Below are 17,624 nucleotides of genomic sequence, written 5' to 3'. Positions count from 1 at the left end.
GCTGAGCTGTTGTGAGGTTACAATGAGATAATTAGGATACAGCGCCTTCCGAACTTGAAGGTACCATGTAAAAGTCAGTTATGTCTTTGTATCCCCAGTGCCTGATACATAGCGAGCCTTTTATAAGTGTTTGTTGAATTGTTGCTGTTGTTATTCCAGTCTGGATGTCAAAGTAAGGTTTTTAGTTAAGAAATAAATTCTTCCTAGAACAGTTAACCTAAAAATACTTAAGGAGGGGCAGCTAGGTGGCGCAGTGGATAGAGCACCAGCCCTGGAGTCAGGAGTACCTGAGTTCAAATCCAGCCTCAGACACTTAACACTTACTAGCTGTGTGACCCTGGGCAAGTCACTTAACCCCAATTGCCTCACTAAAAAAAAATTACTTAAGGAACAACACTAGCCTTGATTCTGCTGTAATAGAAAGTATTGATATAACACTCTCAAACTTTAAAACTTAATGTGCCCCAAACAGAACTCTTATCTTTTCCCTCAATCCCTTCCCCTTTCCAAACTTCCATATTACTTTCAAGAGCACCCTCATTTTCCTAGTCATCCTCAATTCTTCACTCTCCCTCAGTGCCTCCCGTATCCAATCCATTGAAAAGTCCTGTTGATTTTGCCTTAACATCTCTCTCGTATCCGCCAGACCCTCATCAACTCATACCTGCTGGTTGGTCTCCCTGACACATTTCTCCCTACACCAGTGTCCTCAGCTAATTAATTGATCTTTCTAGATTGCAAGTCTAATCATGTCATTCTCCTACCAAACAAACTCCAGTTTTATTCTTATCTCTTCTAGGATCCCATAGAAAGTCTAAGTTCAATATCCAAAGCCTTTCATAACCTGGTCCCCTCCTACCTTTCCAGTCTTCTTACTCCTTACTCCCTCCCCCTCCCATCTTACACACCTCTGCCAATCAGTGCTTTTCCTCACACACAACTTTTTCTCCAAACTTGAGGCATTTTCACTGCCTTTTCTCCATACCTGGAATGCTTTCCTTCATCTCCAGTTCCTGTATTCCCTAACTTCTTCAAGTGTTTAGCTAAAATCTTCTATCCTTACAAGAAGCCTTTTCTGATCCTCCTTAGTGCTAGAACCTTTCCTCTATTGATTATCTCTAATTTGTCTTTTTTTTTTCCCGAGGCAATGAGAGTTAAGTGACTTGCCCAGGGTCACACAGCTAGTAAGCATCAAGTATCTGAGGCCAGATTTGAACTCACGTACTCCTGAATCCAGTGCCGGTGCTTTATCCACTGTGCCACCTAGCTGCCGCCTCTAATTTGTCTTTAATATTGCTTGTTTGTACATAGGTGTTTGCATATTGCCTCCCTGCATTGATCAGTGAACTCTGAGAACATAGACTATTTTTGCCTTTGAATCCCCAGAGCTTAGCATAATGCCTAATCCGTAAACTTATTGACTGTCTCAGTACCCTTTCCATTACTTCCTCACATATCATTCACAAACAGGAGCCTCTGGAAAACCTTCTCATCTATAGGAATTCCTTCTTCCATTTGATCTTACTGATATCTGTTAATGCCTTTGACTAGTTTTGTAGGTAGTGATGTTGTTTTCAGTTGTGTCTGACTTTGCATGAACCAATTTGGGGTTTTCTTGGCAAAGACACTTAAGTGGTTTGCCATTTCTTTCTCCTCCACATTTTACAGGTGAGGAAACTGAGGCAAACAGGGTTAAGTGACTTGCTCAGGGTCACACAGCCAAGCCAGATTTGAACTCACAAAAATGAGTCTTTCTGACTTCTTTCCCAGCACTCTATCCTCTATGGTCTATGTTTCCATATACTTGGAGACATACTGTTCTCTTTTGGAAGGGGCTACTAGTGATCCACTATCCACTATGTATCTGCAAAATACATATTATTTTCCAGATTTGGCAACTGATTAGTGTTATCTCTGACTTGATTAGTGTTATCTCTGTCTTCTATTCATCAGATCACTGATAGGTGCAAGCGGGGCAGTGTGTGTGGCCATGGAAGAGTTGTGGGTTTTATTTTTCCAACCTGGTTAAAGTGAAGGGGACGAAGGAATCAAATGCACAATCATAACCTCTTTGGTCAATTAAACTAAATGAACTAGAAATAACCTACAGGAAGAAAAGCATATCTGAACCAGAAATTAAGATGACTTGAAAAGAAACATTTTAAAGGTAGCTGAAGGAATTGGGCAAAGTTTGGAAGTCTTTGGCTTGTTCAGGAAAATAGCTCGAGATTTGAAAATATAATTCTTAAGTAAAAACTGGTGCAAGTTGTTATTCTTTCCTCTCCAGTAGTTATCCTCCACTCTGGGAAGTATTACGGAGGAAGAGATGCTTCTTTTAAATAACGACAACTGAAAAGAAAATTCACTTTAAAAAATCTTTGCTTTACTATAAACTTTCACATTATGCATTTGTTTACACAGAAATGTTTAAAGAAGTCCTTTCCAGAAAGTTCAATTCCTGCTCCCCATAAGACTCAGTCAGAGGCCCCAACCAAAGCAGGGAACACCCATTCTTAACACTACCTGTAATGGCACCAATGTTTCTTCTTCCAAAACTAACTCATGCATTCCAGAAGACTGTTTCATTTTTACTGGTTATACAAATGTAGGGAGAGTATAGAAACCACAATATGGAAATGCTACACATTACCAAGGAACTACACTTGCCTCAATTTTCACTATTCTGGTCCAAGAAAGGCCCAAAACCATCTCTAGTAGGTCAGATCTCCTTAGAAAAGCAAGGCCCCAAAGCCAAACCCACCATGACAGGAGTCCAAGCCAGTCTTGCCACATGGGACTGCTGCCCAGGATAGATGACAATCTTGGGTAGACAGCTACTACTCACCACTGGCCCTCCTTACACACTTAAGACCTGCTGGAATGCTGTGGACATGGCTTCATATCCTGGAGCAAGGCATTTTGATATATTACTATTTTCAACACTCCTTCTTCTTTTCAAGTCTTTACACACTGTGAAATTAGATCTCCCTCAGGGATGAGCATGACCTTTCCCAGGGCCTTCCTGAGGATGAATCAGCATCTGGTTTAAAAGACAGTACAGTACAGTCTCACTTTCATGGCCTCATTTGGGGCAGGGGGCAGGGCTGCATTCTTGACAGCTATGACAGCAGAGCTCGACGTTGGAAAGGCTTAGAGAACAATCCCAATGACAGACTACATCTGCAATGCTGTTGTAGAACCAGCCTGGTTAAGTACCAGGAAGCCAGATACTTGGTAATGAATTCTTTGGCTATGCAACAAAGAAAGCAATGAAGCAAATAAAACACAAGATGGCCTTCTGTTATGTCTTTTCGACTTCTGTGATACAATGAGGGAATGCCAGTGCAAACAGTGCCAAGAATCGGTTTTCTGACCAACTCTAAACATTAGCTTAGCTGTTTATATTTGAAATGTTTAGAGCCTTGTCCCAAAGACCAATCCATCAATTAGGCCAACAAACAGACTTACTACTGGAGGAACTGGATTGTATTAGTACAATGAAGACAATGGCAGTTATTAATAATCTTGACATTCTCACTTTTTTTGTGAGGCAATTGGGGTTAAGTGACTTGCCCAGGGTCACACAGCTAGTAAGTGTTAAGTGTCTGAGACAGGATTTGAACTCAGGTACTCCTGACTCCAGGGCCAAAGCTCTACCCACTGCACCACCTAGCTCCCCCCATTCTCACTATTTTTATAAGATGTCAAAGAAATTTACTACTGGGGGTTAAAAATGGGCTGGTCATGTGACAAGTGAGGGCTAAGTGATAGAAAACCTACATATTCTATTGGCATCCAACAAATTAGAAAATCCCTATCAAGTGGGGTGGGCTTCTTGGTGGTGGATTTACAAGAAGACGTAGACAAGAGCTGCACGAGATGGACTATAATCTACATAGGAGGAAGGCCCTATGTCAAGATCACAGATCCATCCAAGAACATTGTAGTTAAAGAGGGAGAAGTAAGAGTCTGAAAACCTGCATCCCTCCCAGGCACGGCTCTGCCACACACTTTGTAGCCTTGAGCAAATCACAAGTTCTTGGAGCCTTATTTTCCACCACCCCCACCTGTAAAATGAACATATTATTTGTGCTAATTCTCAGGTTTGTTATGAAATCAGTCAGTCAACAAACATTTATAAATACCAACTACGTACTAGGCACGGTGCTAAACACTGGGCATACAAAAGGTGGTGTCTACTCTCAAGGAAGCACAGTCTAACTGGGGAGATATTCAAACAACTATAAACAAACAAGATTAAGACAGGATAAACGGGATAACCAAGAGGGAAGGCAGTGGAATTAAGGCCCTTTGTAAATTTTAAATGTGAGTGGTTATTGCAAGTGGTCATAGAAACAGGATTATATACCTTATTCTATTAATGCTTAATAGAAAATATGCATCAAAAGCTTGTTAGTCAAGGATTGAACGGGTTAAGTCAAATGAACAAAGCAGACATTTATCATGGGGTTCAGGGTGTCTCCCCTGCCCCATGATACACGTGCAGGTAACTCCTCCCATGCACTTATTCTGCGTAATTCTTTTCCATGTGTTTAGATTAAGTCCTTCATGGAGAAGCCATTTGATTTTCTTTTGCCATTTGGGGGAAAGCTAATGAAGCACCTCAGGCTGTCTCCCTGCCCTCTTCCTTCTCCCTACATGACTATGCCAATCACACTTTATGATGTCTTTTATACCACTTCTGGCAAGCCATGAAATGAGATCAACTTCAGAATACACTAACACGTAGCTTACCTAAGGACATGTCCAATATAGCCCAACCTGTATAAAAAGGCAGCAGGTCTCTAGTACAAGCCCTGTGAAAGACTGTGTGTCTGCTGTCTAGGGACCAGACCAGCCAAGTTCAAAGGGCTCAGCTAAACCCAGCCACATGACTGGCCACCAGATGATTTTTTTTTTCAGCCACAGACTTTCTACTTAGGCATGGAGAGCTTCCAGTTTTCATAAATGGAGGTAGGTCTCATACTTACAAAACTATGGAGCCTTGAAACATGAAATACAGACTATTAAAAATACTCCCTAAAACAACATCTGACATGGTACTTCTTCAAAATATTTAAAAATTTCCCAGGGATACTGGATAATTCAGGTAGGGGTATGGGGGAGAACTATCTGAGAAGCAACATTATTTCTGGCTCTACTAAAAGAAAACTAAGGAAAAATTTCAACTCCTTCTTCCAGAGCCAAAGATTAGGCAGAGAGGTAAATTTATCATTTCTGCCACCTCAGAACGTGGTCTCTCCCTTGGAATATGGCTACAACAGATAAACGTCTGAACCAGTCTGGATATCACAGTTTTCACAGGCTGACAACATGGTCAAAAATTGGCCGGGATCTTTAGTTTTGGAAACCAAAATGCTAGGTAATAAGAAGACTTGACCAAGCCAAGGCATGGCCCATTATCCAGACAAAAGTAAAAACACGAAATTAAAAACAAGGGCCAAAAACAAAACACCAAAAGTCTGTTATCTGGGCAAATCTCTAAGATCTGAAGTGTCATAGCAGAGGCTGTTCTACGTTGGTTGAGGGAGTTTCTTCATTGGGAATTCCTTGTACCACTAAAATCACATGGCAAATACACACCCTTACTTATGTAAATGCATTTTCATGGATTCATATACACACACACACACACACACACACACACACACACACATTAAAAATATGTACACTATAAGGTATGCCTAACAGCTTTTCTTCTTCAAAAGACACCACAGTAATCTAACTTTAATTCTTTACGTATCCAAAAAAGATCATGCTCCAGGTTGGTAGATAGGTCCTTAGATACCCTCATGATCTCATTTGTGCTGGGTCTCATATTCCCAGTGCAGCTCCTAACCTCCCCCTATCACTCACTCACTCACACACACACACACACACACACACACACACACACACACACACACACACACACACACCCTTATATCCTGCACAATTCACATCCATGCTTTTCTGTAAATCCTTTAGAGAGGATCCACCCAAAGCACTGAACCTCTTCCTCTGGTGATCTTCAATGCCCAAGAAAGCCACAGAATTTAAAAAACAACAAAGCACGGAATTTTTAAAACCCTATTTGATGGCAAGGAAGATAGAAATGTTGTTGTTCAACTCATTCTGCCCAAATAATCTCCATCAAATTGCCCGCCTTCCTCTCTCCTTTATGATTGTCCTGTTATCCTCTCTGTTTGTTCAATATTCATTTTCATCCATTTCCATAGGCAATGTGGATGAAGAAAAGCCATTTTCAGGTACAGGCGTTCTATAGTGTCTTTCTTCTAGGAGTGACTGTGGGGCCAGGATAAAACGTGTCTCAAAATACTCCAAAGATTCCCCATCTTCTTTCTCCATAAGGAACTGGTATTCTCCAAACCGCACAATGCACCTGCCCGGAAGGTCCACTTTATTGAGATAGCCAAGTTCTACATTGCCCACAAGCAGGTTCGTTTTCTTGCTCAGGTTTTTAATTTCAAATGACAGTACTGTACTGTTGAATTGTTTAAATGCCTGCAGAGAGAACTGTACTCTAGAGACTTGTTTGTCTTGAAAGGTATAATGACACAGGTTGGGACTGCGGCCAAACTTTACCACTTCCATGGATGACAGTCTTTCTCGACTGAAAAACCTCAGCCCCTGAAACACCTTATTATTATCTTGGCTGGGGTGATAGACTGTAACTTGGAAGCAAGTGAGTGTCTCCTCAGTGTCGGCATCTTCAAAGCTGGACATGGCAGGCATCAGAAAGAGACCTGCCAACGACAAGTGAATCGCAAAGTTAGTACATCACCAAGTATTCGTGTTAAGACTTCCCCTACAATGGGGCAGCTAGGTGGCACAGTGGATAGAGCCCTGGATTCAGGAGGACCTGAGTTCAAATCTGACCTCAGACACTTAACACTTAGTAGCTGTGTGACCCTGGGCAAGTCACTTAACACCAATTGCCTCACTAAAAAATAAAAATTCTCATAAAAGATTTGTTTGAGTTTGAAGTTAAGGATAATAACAACAACATTAAGGTGTTACACATGTGGCATACTTCTGATTAAATTTAGTTGCTTAGGGGGCACCTAGGTGGCACAGTGGATAGAGCACCGGCCCTGGAGTCAGGAGTACCTGAGTTCAAATCTGGCCTCAGACACTTAACACTTACTAGCTGTGTGACCCTGGGCAAGTTACTTAACCCCAATTGCCTCACTAAAAAAAAAAAATAGTTGCTTAGTAAAATAAAGCCCTTACTCCAGGGCCCTGTAAGAAATAAAACAAATTCAATTCAACAAGAGAAGTCCTAGTTACACAAAGACCCAAAAAAGCACCTGGATAGGATAAAATCAGAAGACTCCTTGTTTAGGAGATGGAACTTGAGCTGAGTCTTGAAGGGACCAAGGGATTCCAAAGATATATACAAATCTCTTTGACACCAATGATGTTAAGCAACAGAATGGAATATAATTCAGGGATGCAAGGTATCTAATCGGGCAGCTAGGTGGTACAGTGGATAGAGTACCAGGCCTGAAATCAGGAAGACTCGTCTTCCTGAGCTGAAATGCAGCCTTATCACACAAAAAGAGAAAGAAATGCAGCCTTAGACAGTAGCTGTGACCCTAAACAAGTCACAAATGAGCTGGAGAAAGAAATGGCAAACCACTCTATTATCTTTACCAAAGAAAACCCCAAATGTTGTCACAAAGAGTCGGACACAACTGAACAACAAAGTTACCTAGTCATTTTAAAGATAGAAATTTTAAGTTACTTTTTGAAAAGGGACAGGAAAAAATAGCTTCTCATTCAATCTAATACCATGAAAAAAATCTTAAAGGAATTTTATCTAGTAACCAAAGAACTGGAGGACCAGAGAGCATTTTCTAAATCTTGAAATAATTCTAGGAGCCCATTAAGTTCTTAGCTTATGTTGGCAGGCTTCAGAATTCTGATAAATGTGGTCACCCTCCGTCTTTTTAAGTGAAGTTCCTTTTGTCAGCCAGACTCTATGGACTACAGGTGCAAAATGAGGCATGCCCTCTTAGGCATGACCAATGTGCTCTACTAGTTTGTTCAACTGTTCTTTATTATGAAGAAGGGTTTTATTTTCAGATATACAGGTCATCGGGAAGTGACCAGGATAGTTTTTTCATGTCAACGAAACATTTATGGAGGAACCGGACCTGTGATTTTATTGGTATTGGGCAACTCCCATACAAACAAAGGTCAGCACCTAGGCAGAAAGGTTAAGTGGTTAACATAGCCAGGATATGTCAGAGGTAAGACCTGAACCCAGGTTTGTCCTGGCTTTGAGACCAGCTCTTCATCTACCACACAATGCTACCTCTAATGAAACACTGTTTTTTAAAGAAAGAAAAAAAGTACATTAAAAATAAATTTAAAAGGCATTGAAGAGAAGGAAAATAATTTAATGTTGTTTACTAGAATTATAATACAATACTAGAGTTGTTTATCAATTATTTCTGATGAACTGACAACCAAAAAAAAATTATCACTAACCACAAGTACCACAAATTGACTGTTAACCTCAACATCCTGGAGCTGTTAATAGGCCTATCTCCCCTGGAGCACATGGTATGTTCTGTTGTCTCTCCTTGATCACTGGTGTATAAAAACTAGCAAAACTGAAGATATGGCTGGAAATGACTTCTTAAGTATTCATCTAACATATGCATAACTGTCATTTATTTTTAAATTGTAATTTTTTTTCAAAACTTATTGAACCTCTGTGGACCTCAGTTCCTCATTTGTACAATGAAGGGGTTGGTCTGGCTAGACTTGAGGTTCCCTTTCCAAATCAATGATTTTAGGATCTTAACCCATTATGCAGTTATGCAAGTATAACTGAAAAAAAAAGATTTAAAAAGAAAAGTCATTAAATTCTTAATTGTCTGTGCTAATGAAGATATCTAGTAATATAGCTAATCCAAAATTCCCTTTCATTTAAAGGGCATATTGTTTGATGTTCAAAGATAAAAGTTTCTTCATTCAATTTAATATTTATTAAGCACTTATGGATAAGACATGGTAATGATAATATAAATTTAATAATGTTTTATTTGGATTAATAAAGAATATTCATGAATTTCATGAGCATACAATATAGCAAACTAATGGGTTGCTTAAAATCTCAAAAGCGAGATTTGTCTCAAAATACTAATTTAAAAATTAACAAATGGGGAACAGCCAGGTGGCTCAGTGGATAGAGCATTGGCCCTGGATTCAGGAGGACCTGAGTTCAAATCCAGCCTCAGACACTTGACAGTTACTAGCTGTGTGACCCTGGGCAAGTCACTTAACCCCCATTGCCCTGGAAAAAATTTTTAGAAAAAAGAATTTTTTTTAAAAAAGGGGGTATCACAATACAAAACAGCATCATTAAATGTTAATCAAAATAATAAATGAGCTAGAAAGTATACAATATGAACTCAAGGGATCCTAGGGCAAGGGGAGAGATGAGTGGGAGGGGACCAGGAGCCCCTCCTGATTGATCTGGTCAGGAGGGAATCCAGGCTAGCAAAAACCTATGATAGGATACTTCCAGTGAAACCTCCAATGGCAGGATGAGGCCAGGTTTGACAAAATTATCTCTAAATTCCCTTTTAACCCTAAGATTGGACGAGTGGCAAAAGGAAAATAGACCTCCCCACAGATGACCTTTTTCACAAGGTCTATTCCCTTATACTCTAAAAAAACTAAATTGGGCTTACCTTCAGGGAGGCCTTCCTATTAAGTCCACCTGGGTCTAGGTGGTCATAGCGCTGCTCCCCAAATGCACCCAACTGCTAACTTATATTATCAAATGTAAACTCCTTGAGGTAAGGGACTGCTTCATTCTTGTCTTTGTGTATTGTATGGTGTATTTAAGAAATGCTTATTGATTGATTGGAGTTCCCTTAAGAAGGTACAAAGCCTTTGATTTCATAATTAACAATACTTCTATTGATATAACTGTTCTCTTTAGAGTGGGGGTTCTTAACGTGGACGTTAATAAAAATGTTTTTCCTTATATTTTGATAACTTTATTTCAACGTAATTAATTGGTTTCCAGTCCAACCATTCTAGAGATCAATTTGGAACTACACCCAAAGGGCTATAAAACTGTGTATACCCTTTGACCCAGAAATACCATTACTTGTATATATCTCAAAGAGATCAAAGAAAAGGGAAAAGGGCCTATATGTACAAAATACCCATAGCAGCTCTTTCTGTGGTGGCAAAGAATTGGAAACTGAAGGGATGCCCTTTCAGTTGGGGAATGGATGAATAAGTTGTGGTATGTAATTGTAATGGAATACTATTGTGCTAGAAGAAATGACAAGCAGGATGCTTTCAGAAAAACCTGGGAAGACTTAAATGAACTGATACCACATGATGTGAATAGAACCAGAAGAATAATGTACACAGTATCAGCAATACTGCAACATAATCAATTGTGAAATACTTAGCTACTGCAATCAATACCATGATCCGAGACAATTCCAAAGACTCACAGGGAAAAATGCTAGCTACCTCCAGAGAGAAAACGGATGAATTCTGAGAGCAGAACAAAACAAACATTTTTCACATTATTTTTCTTGCTTTTTTATGGCAACATGGCTAATATGAAAATATGTTTTACATGACTTCACATGTATAAATGATAGTTTGGAACTCAAAAAAAAATTTAATGAATGTTTAAATAAAGTATAATTATTAAAATCAATATAATTCATTTCCCTTGTAGTCTCATATATTTTATTTTATGCATTTAAAAACATTATCCCCGGGGCAGCTAGGTGGCGCAGTGGATAGAGCACCAGCCCTGAATTCAGGAGGACCTGAGTTCAAATTCAGCCTCAGACACTTAACACTAGCTGTGTGACCCTGGGCAAGTCACTTAACCCCCATTTCCCAGCAAAAAAACCCCAACCCATTATCCTGAAAAGGGGTCCATTGGCTTCACCAGACAGCCCAAGAAGTCCAGGCACAAAGCTCTAGAGAGTATTAAAGATAAAAGGCTTAAAATGAAGAAGTCTGGTTGAGATAATCTTATTCTGATTAATATATAATCAATCAACGACTGCAAATGGCTGATTTCTGATCTTTTTAATTCTGATTGCAAAGGAAAGGCTTAGAGAACAGAAACAGTGGCTCAGGTAGTTGCTATCTGAGTGACCTTGACACTCAGTTTACATTTCTAGGACTCTATCTCTTCATCTTTTAGAGAGAAGGGGGGAGAGAGAGAGAGAAATAGAGAGAAAGAGAGAGAGAGAGACAGAGACAAAGAGAGACAAAGAGACACAGACACAGAGACACAGAGAAGAAAGAAAAAAGAGTGAACGAGGAGGAAAGAGAAAGAGGAGAGAATGGAGAGATAGAAAAGAAATAGAAAGAGAGGAGGGAGAGAAAAGAAAGACAGAAGATAGAGACCGAAGGAGTGGAGGAAGGGGAAAAAAGAGAATGGAGAGAGAACAGAAATAGAAACAGCAGAGAGACAAAGAGGGGGAGGGAAACAGAATAGAGAGGGAGAGGAAAGGAAAGACAGACAGACAGAGAACTGGACTAAAAATCTGACAGCTCTTCCCCACTCTACATCCTATGGTCTCCTAAGGGCACTGGATTTCTAGGGGACAGGGTCAGTAGGTAGGAGGAGCACAAAATGGGGAGATTGGGCATTCTAAAAGCTTGGCCAGTTTCTCAAGTCTGACTAGGGTTGACTCCGACTACCTTCCACACAGGTGCATGCAAATAGCAGTTCTCTTTTTTTTTCTTATGATGGGCTCTTCTCCAAATTAGGCCCGTTCCTTATCCCAGAAACGCATTCCCCCCTGATCTCTGCCTCTTAGAATCCTCATTTTTCCAGACATAGCTCATTTTTTTCTTCCCAGTGAAACTTTTTCCTTCCTTCCACACCTTTGTCAATTGTCTGTGCTTCCTCAATAGCTTTATATTTATCTATTTAAATACTGGATCCTCTCGAAGCCACTTAAGGACAGACACTGCCCTTTGGGATCTGCTGTTATCTTGGTTTTGGTCTACACTGGTTGCTTCTTTAGTGCAGGGCACTTTCCCAGTTCCCACTGACAAGTCCTCAATAGCTAGCCCTAGTCTTGAGAGATTTGCCCAGTGTGGTGAAAAGGTTAATGACATGCCCTTGTTAAACTACTGTGGATTCCACGCTTCCTGCCTCACCACTTGGCTCATAGGAGGTGGTTAATAAATGATGAATTGAATGTACTAGCAGCAGCAGGAGGCAGGATTTCCCCCTTGGTCAAAACATCCATCAAAACTCCACCAAAATTATGACTTTATTCTTCTCGCCCTACAGCAAAAAAAAAGAAAAGAAAAGAAAAGAAAAAGAAAAAGGCTGGGGAACAGAGCATTTGGTTGGCTATGAGCATTAGAGGGGTAGAGCTATTAAAAATGTTTCCAGTGGGGCAGCTGAACAAAGCACCAGCCCTGGATTCAGGAGGACCTGAGTTCAAATCTGGTCTCAGACACTTACTAGCTGTGTGACCCTGGGCAAGTCACTTAACCTTCATTGCCCTGGAAAAAGAAAAAGAAAAGAAAGAAAAAAAGAATATTTCCAGAAGAAACAAGGAAAACCAAAACAGGAATGTCTTATCAATTGATTGTTATTTTTCTCAGGTAAGAAATGTCCCCCATTCCTCTCTATTTCAAAGGCACTTGCACTAGGCCATCATCATGATGACCCTTACACTGCCACTGTCTAGAGAACCTAAATTCTCATAAATGAGTTTCTGCATTCTCTTCTTCTACATTCTTGACCCTTCCCCCTTCTGCTTGCAAGCAAACAATGGCTTAGCAATGACACCAGGGACATTCTTCCCTAATAGGTCCCCACAAGGAACTGACCCCCCTGGGCAACATCTTGTCCTGGCCCAACTGACCTCTTGGATTATACCCGCCTCTCCTTTATTGGCCAGAAGGGTAGGGGGTAAGAGACCCCACCCCTTTGACCAAAAGGGGGAAATGACAAGATATTAGGAAATACCCTGCTTTCCAGAGGTAAGGCCCAGCAAGCACGCTATACCACTGAGCTTGGCAAAACAGCAATCCTTCATGCCCACCTTCTGGTTGACAAAATATTCCGAGACCCCCTGCTTTCCAGAGCTAAGGCCCAGTGGACAAGCTGTGCCCCAAGTGTGACAGGACAACAATCCTTTGTGATCACCCTCTGGATGATCTCACCTCTGTGAAAATCACATAACCACCAGGTGTTCTCGGATCAAAAACAAGCACAGGACAAACTAGGAAAGTCCTGCAATGAATCAAATTTGTCACACTCTTCTGTTCCCCCTCATTGTCAGGGCTACAGCTCACCAGACAGCCACTAGTATAAGTCCTGAGATCTCCCCACACTGCCTTGGGTCTCCCCACTAGGGGCTGGGGCCCCAGCACATGTGTCCTTGCTTGCAAGCCATTTCCCTCGCTCTGAAAAGAAAACTTCTCTTGGATTCCTGACTCTCCCGACGCTAGCATGCTCTGTTTGGCTCTGGCCATTCACAGGTAAGAGCAAGTTCTGCCTGGAGGACAATTCTATCTTTATCTGATAATTAGGTGGCAAATTGGACAGAATGCTGGGTCTGAAGTCAGGAAGATTCACCTTCCTGATTTCAAATTTGCTTCAGATACTAGCTGTGTGACCCTGGGCAAGTCATAACCCTGTTTAGCCTCAGTTTCCTTATCTGTAGAGTGAGCGGGAGAAAGAAATAGCAAACCACTCTGGCAACTTTGCTAAAAGCAAAACAAAACAAACCCAAGTGGGGTTACAAAGAGTCAGACACAACTATCTTGAACAACAATCTGGTATATTGTGTATCATCTGTCTGTGTCTTTCTATCATATCTATCAATCTATTACCTATGGGAGGGAGGGTGTTTTCATATTTCTAAACATCATAGAAAATTTCTCAACTAGCCTGCTTTCTATTAGCCGATACGGGAAAGTACAGAGGAACCAACTTTCCTTTGTAGCCCACACAGCCAGTTTTAAGGAAGAAAAGATGCTTACCCTAACAAAGACAGCTGTAACCGCTTTAGAAAAAGCCCTGTGCAGTGCAAAAAATGGTCAAGAGGGGCAGCTAGATGGTGCAGTGGATAGAGCACCGGCCCTGGATTCAGGGGTACCTGAGTTCAAATCTGGCCTCAGACACTTAACACTTACTAGCTGTGTGACCCTGGGCAAGTTGCTTAACCCCAATTGCCCCTCAAAAAAAAAAAAAACCAAAAAATGGTCAAGAGTTAGGAAACCTGGGTTCATGTTCCCTTAATGAACCTTTAAGTAGCCGTATCAGATGACTGGGCAGCATAAGGGTAGATCGGAGCTGGCCTGCGAGTCAGGACTGAGTTCAAGTCCTCTTTCTGATACTTTCTGGCTGTGTAAACCTGCGCATTTTTAGCCTCTCAGTTCCCCAGGCAACTCTGTAAGACTGGACTGCAATCCTGCATTGGTGGGAAACGTTCCCACACCGGGAGCTCCCTACATTCATGAACACACAGTCCTGCAATGGTGCATCCCTGCTCTTCCATAAAGACTCTGAGCCCTCCTAAAAGAGGCTGGAACCCATAGAAAAGTTTCCAAACCCGAAATTTCACTTCAGAAGACTGGAGTCTGAGTCCTAGAGCTGCTGCAACCTTAGCAGTACGAGCTTAACCTTTCTTACCTGTAAAATGAGCGAAGTGGAAGGCGTTTAAGGTCCCTGGGGTCTCAACCTTTACGAGCCACTTGGGCTACACACCCTCCAGAGCTCACTAGTGTTCCCGGGAAAACCCACACTCACAATTGCGTCGGGCCGCCTTCCCTTGGCCTCGCTGCTCGCACCGGCGCGGGGACGCCAGAGCAGAGCGCACGCTATTTTTGTGGGCACTGCGGAGTTTTCCTTGGTTATTTCCTTCCCCTTCCCACCTCCGTGCCCTTGCTCGGGCCATCTACGTTTCACTTTCCAAAGGGTGTCTCAACCTCCAAGAAAAGCACATCGATGAGAAAGAAGAGCCTCTCTCCACTTCCCTCTCTGGCCCCCCGCTTTCAGAAGTAGCCAGGCCGACGCCGAGAGCCTGGCTCCGTGGGCAGCCGCCCTTCCCTCCACGCGCCCACTGGGAAGCTGCTGCCGTCTGGCCGCGCCCCGCCCTCCCGGGCCAGGTATCCCGGCACGGCCAAACCCGAGGGATGGGCTCTCCCGAGGAGGCTCCCCGCCTCCCTCCCTCTTACCTATCCGGGCCAAAGCCAAGGCCAACGCGATTAGACGCAGCAAGATTCGGGGAGGCGTCCCCGATGCAGCTGAGCTTGGGAGAGACAACGACGCGGCGCTGGCGGGACGAGCAAAGCTAGGCTGACCCCCGGCTGGACGGAGCGGTGGCTTCCCCCTCCCCAGGTGGGAGCTGGGTGAAAGAACCCTTTTATTTGTAGCGGAGGAGAGAGATCTGTAGGACTGTGCTCCTCTTCGCCAGCTCTCCGCCTCTGCTCAGTCCCGTGACAGTGGGGGTGAGGATTGGGAGGGGAGGGGCCAAGGCAAGTATGAAAGTCTACCAAAAAAAAAAAAAACCCAAACCAACAACAAACCAAAAAAGTCTGAAGTACTTGTGTCTGTGCGAGCTGTGCCCGCAGTATGACCATCGGAAGATGCGGGGGTGGAGTTGGGCAAGATGGAGATGGTGCCAAAGTGTTTGGGAGAAAGGTCCCGATAACCCATGCAAATAACCCATTCATTTCCTTCTGTCAGTCACACTTGAGAAGGAAATTGGACCACTCGTGAAGTGTGACCTCTCCCACAAATTGTGGCTGCTTCAGTGGTATGGTTTCGAGGCCACCACAAAGTCTCTCTCCTCTCTTTCCTTCTCCCCCCCCCCCAATAAGACAAAACAAAACAAACAAAAAAGCCATCTGGCTAACTAATACCAAAAACTCATTCTTGTTAAAGTGTGTAAAAATCTTAAACATTATCTGGCTAGCTTAGAGATATAGTGGAGCCAGCTCTTACAGACTGATCGTTAAAATATAGGTATTAGTCTTGATTTGTTATATTGATTATCTTGATTTAAGAAAGTGATGGAGGAAAAGGTAATACAGATTAAGTTTAAGATTGTGTCTTGCAGGGGGGGGGGTTCTTTGTTCTTTGGAGAGCTGGTTGTTAAATATTTACCATGTTTTGGGTACATAATTTTGTAGAGGAGAGTATCATGAAGGGAGAGACAGGAAATATGGGTTCTAATCCTACTTCAGCCTCTGACTAGCAGTGTGACCTTGTGTGCAAATCATTTAACCAAGCCAGTGTTCAGAATTCTAATCTTTCCAAGGAGAAAGTTCCAAATTTTACATTTTAATTTTTTTTTAATTCTGAATTTGGGGGGCAGTTAGATGGCGCAGTGGTAAAGTACTGACCCTGGATTCAGGAGTACCTGAGTTCAAATCCGGCCTTAGACACTTAACACTTACTAGCTGTGTGACCCTGGGCAAGTCACTTAACCCCAATTGCCTTACCGGAAAAAAAACAAAAACAAAAAACAAAACAACATAATGAGATCCTTCTTTTCCCTTATTCCATGTCTCAGAACTCATCTTCATCATCACTCATTCTCTCTTCCTTTGTGCCAGGCTCTGAGTCTTTCTCCTTGCCAAAGCCGTGCTTTATTCTCTCTTGGATTCCATGACACTGCTTTCACCTGGCTCTCCTCTGTCTTTTAGCCGTCTTAGTCATCAGCCATCACCTACTCTTGAAGTATGGCTGTACACCAAGGCTTTGTTCTGGGCTCTCCCCAAGAATCCCCAAGTAAACAGATGGCTCCTAATTCCATGCATGCCTAGCCTTTCTCCCAGATTCTAGTCTTCTGCCACCAGATGCCACCTGGACATCCCACTCGCATCTCATACCCATCTTCCCCACTGAACCTGCCCCATCAGCAGCTTCTAGTCGTCAAGGTTCTCTGCCTTGGACTTTTCTGTGACTCTTCCGTCTCCATCACCCCCTTACTCAATCAGCTCCTAATTCTGGTTGATTCTACCTCCATGACATTTTTAATCTGTCCCTCTATTTTCCATTCCTAGTTCAGGCCCTCTTCACTTCTTGCCTGCACCATTGCAGTCGTCTCCAAATGGCCCTCCTTAACTCCAGCCAGTCCCCTCTCTCAGCCACCCTTCCCACAAATGCCAACTTAACTATCTTCTACCACAGGTCTGGACAGGAAGGACTCCCTTGCTCAAAATTGGATATGGCCTGTAGAATAAAATACAAACTCCTTAGCCTGACCCTTACCGTGTCCAGGTCAGCCACTGCCAGCTTATTCCATATCATGTCTCGTACCATTCTATGGAAGTAGCTATATCCAAGACTCCACATTACATTTCTGGGCTCTGTGCACAGACTCTGCTGTGCCTAGAATGTGCTCCCCCAACTGACTTTAGAGCTCTGGTCAAGTACCACCTGCTATGTGAAGCCACTTCCAATTGTACCCCCAAAATTGTTCCTGGTCTTTCTCTCCTAAAATTATCTCATTTTTACTTCTCAGTGTACATGTCTCCAACCTGGCACTCATTAGTATATTGGTCAGTGAGTTGCTGTCTATACATGCCTGAAACTGGGCTTCTTAATCTCAACCTCCCAACTT

General features: G+C 42.4%; 1 protein-coding gene across 2 annotated transcripts; it reads right to left on the bottom strand.

The window, feature by feature from the left end:
- Positions 1-5,914: 5,914 nt before the first annotated feature.
- On the bottom strand, positions 5,915-15,487 carry TIFA (TRAF interacting protein with forkhead associated domain). 2 transcript variants are annotated; one of them, XM_043972022.1, is made up of 2 exons: positions 15,232-15,487; positions 5,915-6,767 (listed from the first exon to the last, which is right to left on the bottom strand). In XM_043972022.1, the coding sequence occupies exon 2, from the start codon at positions 6,754-6,756 to the stop codon at positions 6,211-6,213; it is 546 nt and encodes a 181-aa protein (XP_043827957.1). In that variant the 5' UTR covers positions 6,757-6,767; positions 15,232-15,487; the 3' UTR covers positions 5,915-6,210. The 2 variants fall into 2 exon arrangements, with proteins under 2 accessions (XP_043827957.1, XP_043827958.1); XM_043972023.1 differs by lacking the exon at positions 15,232-15,487 and adding an exon at positions 14,687-15,116.
- Between the last annotated feature and the right edge of the window lie 2,137 nt (positions 15,488-17,624).

This window comes from Dromiciops gliroides, chromosome 6, assembly GCF_019393635.1.
Source record: "Dromiciops gliroides isolate mDroGli1 chromosome 6, mDroGli1.pri, whole genome shotgun sequence".
Taxonomy (NCBI): domain Eukaryota; kingdom Metazoa; phylum Chordata; class Mammalia; order Microbiotheria; family Microbiotheriidae; genus Dromiciops; species Dromiciops gliroides.
This window is presented reverse-complemented; position numbering and strand designations above follow the sequence as displayed.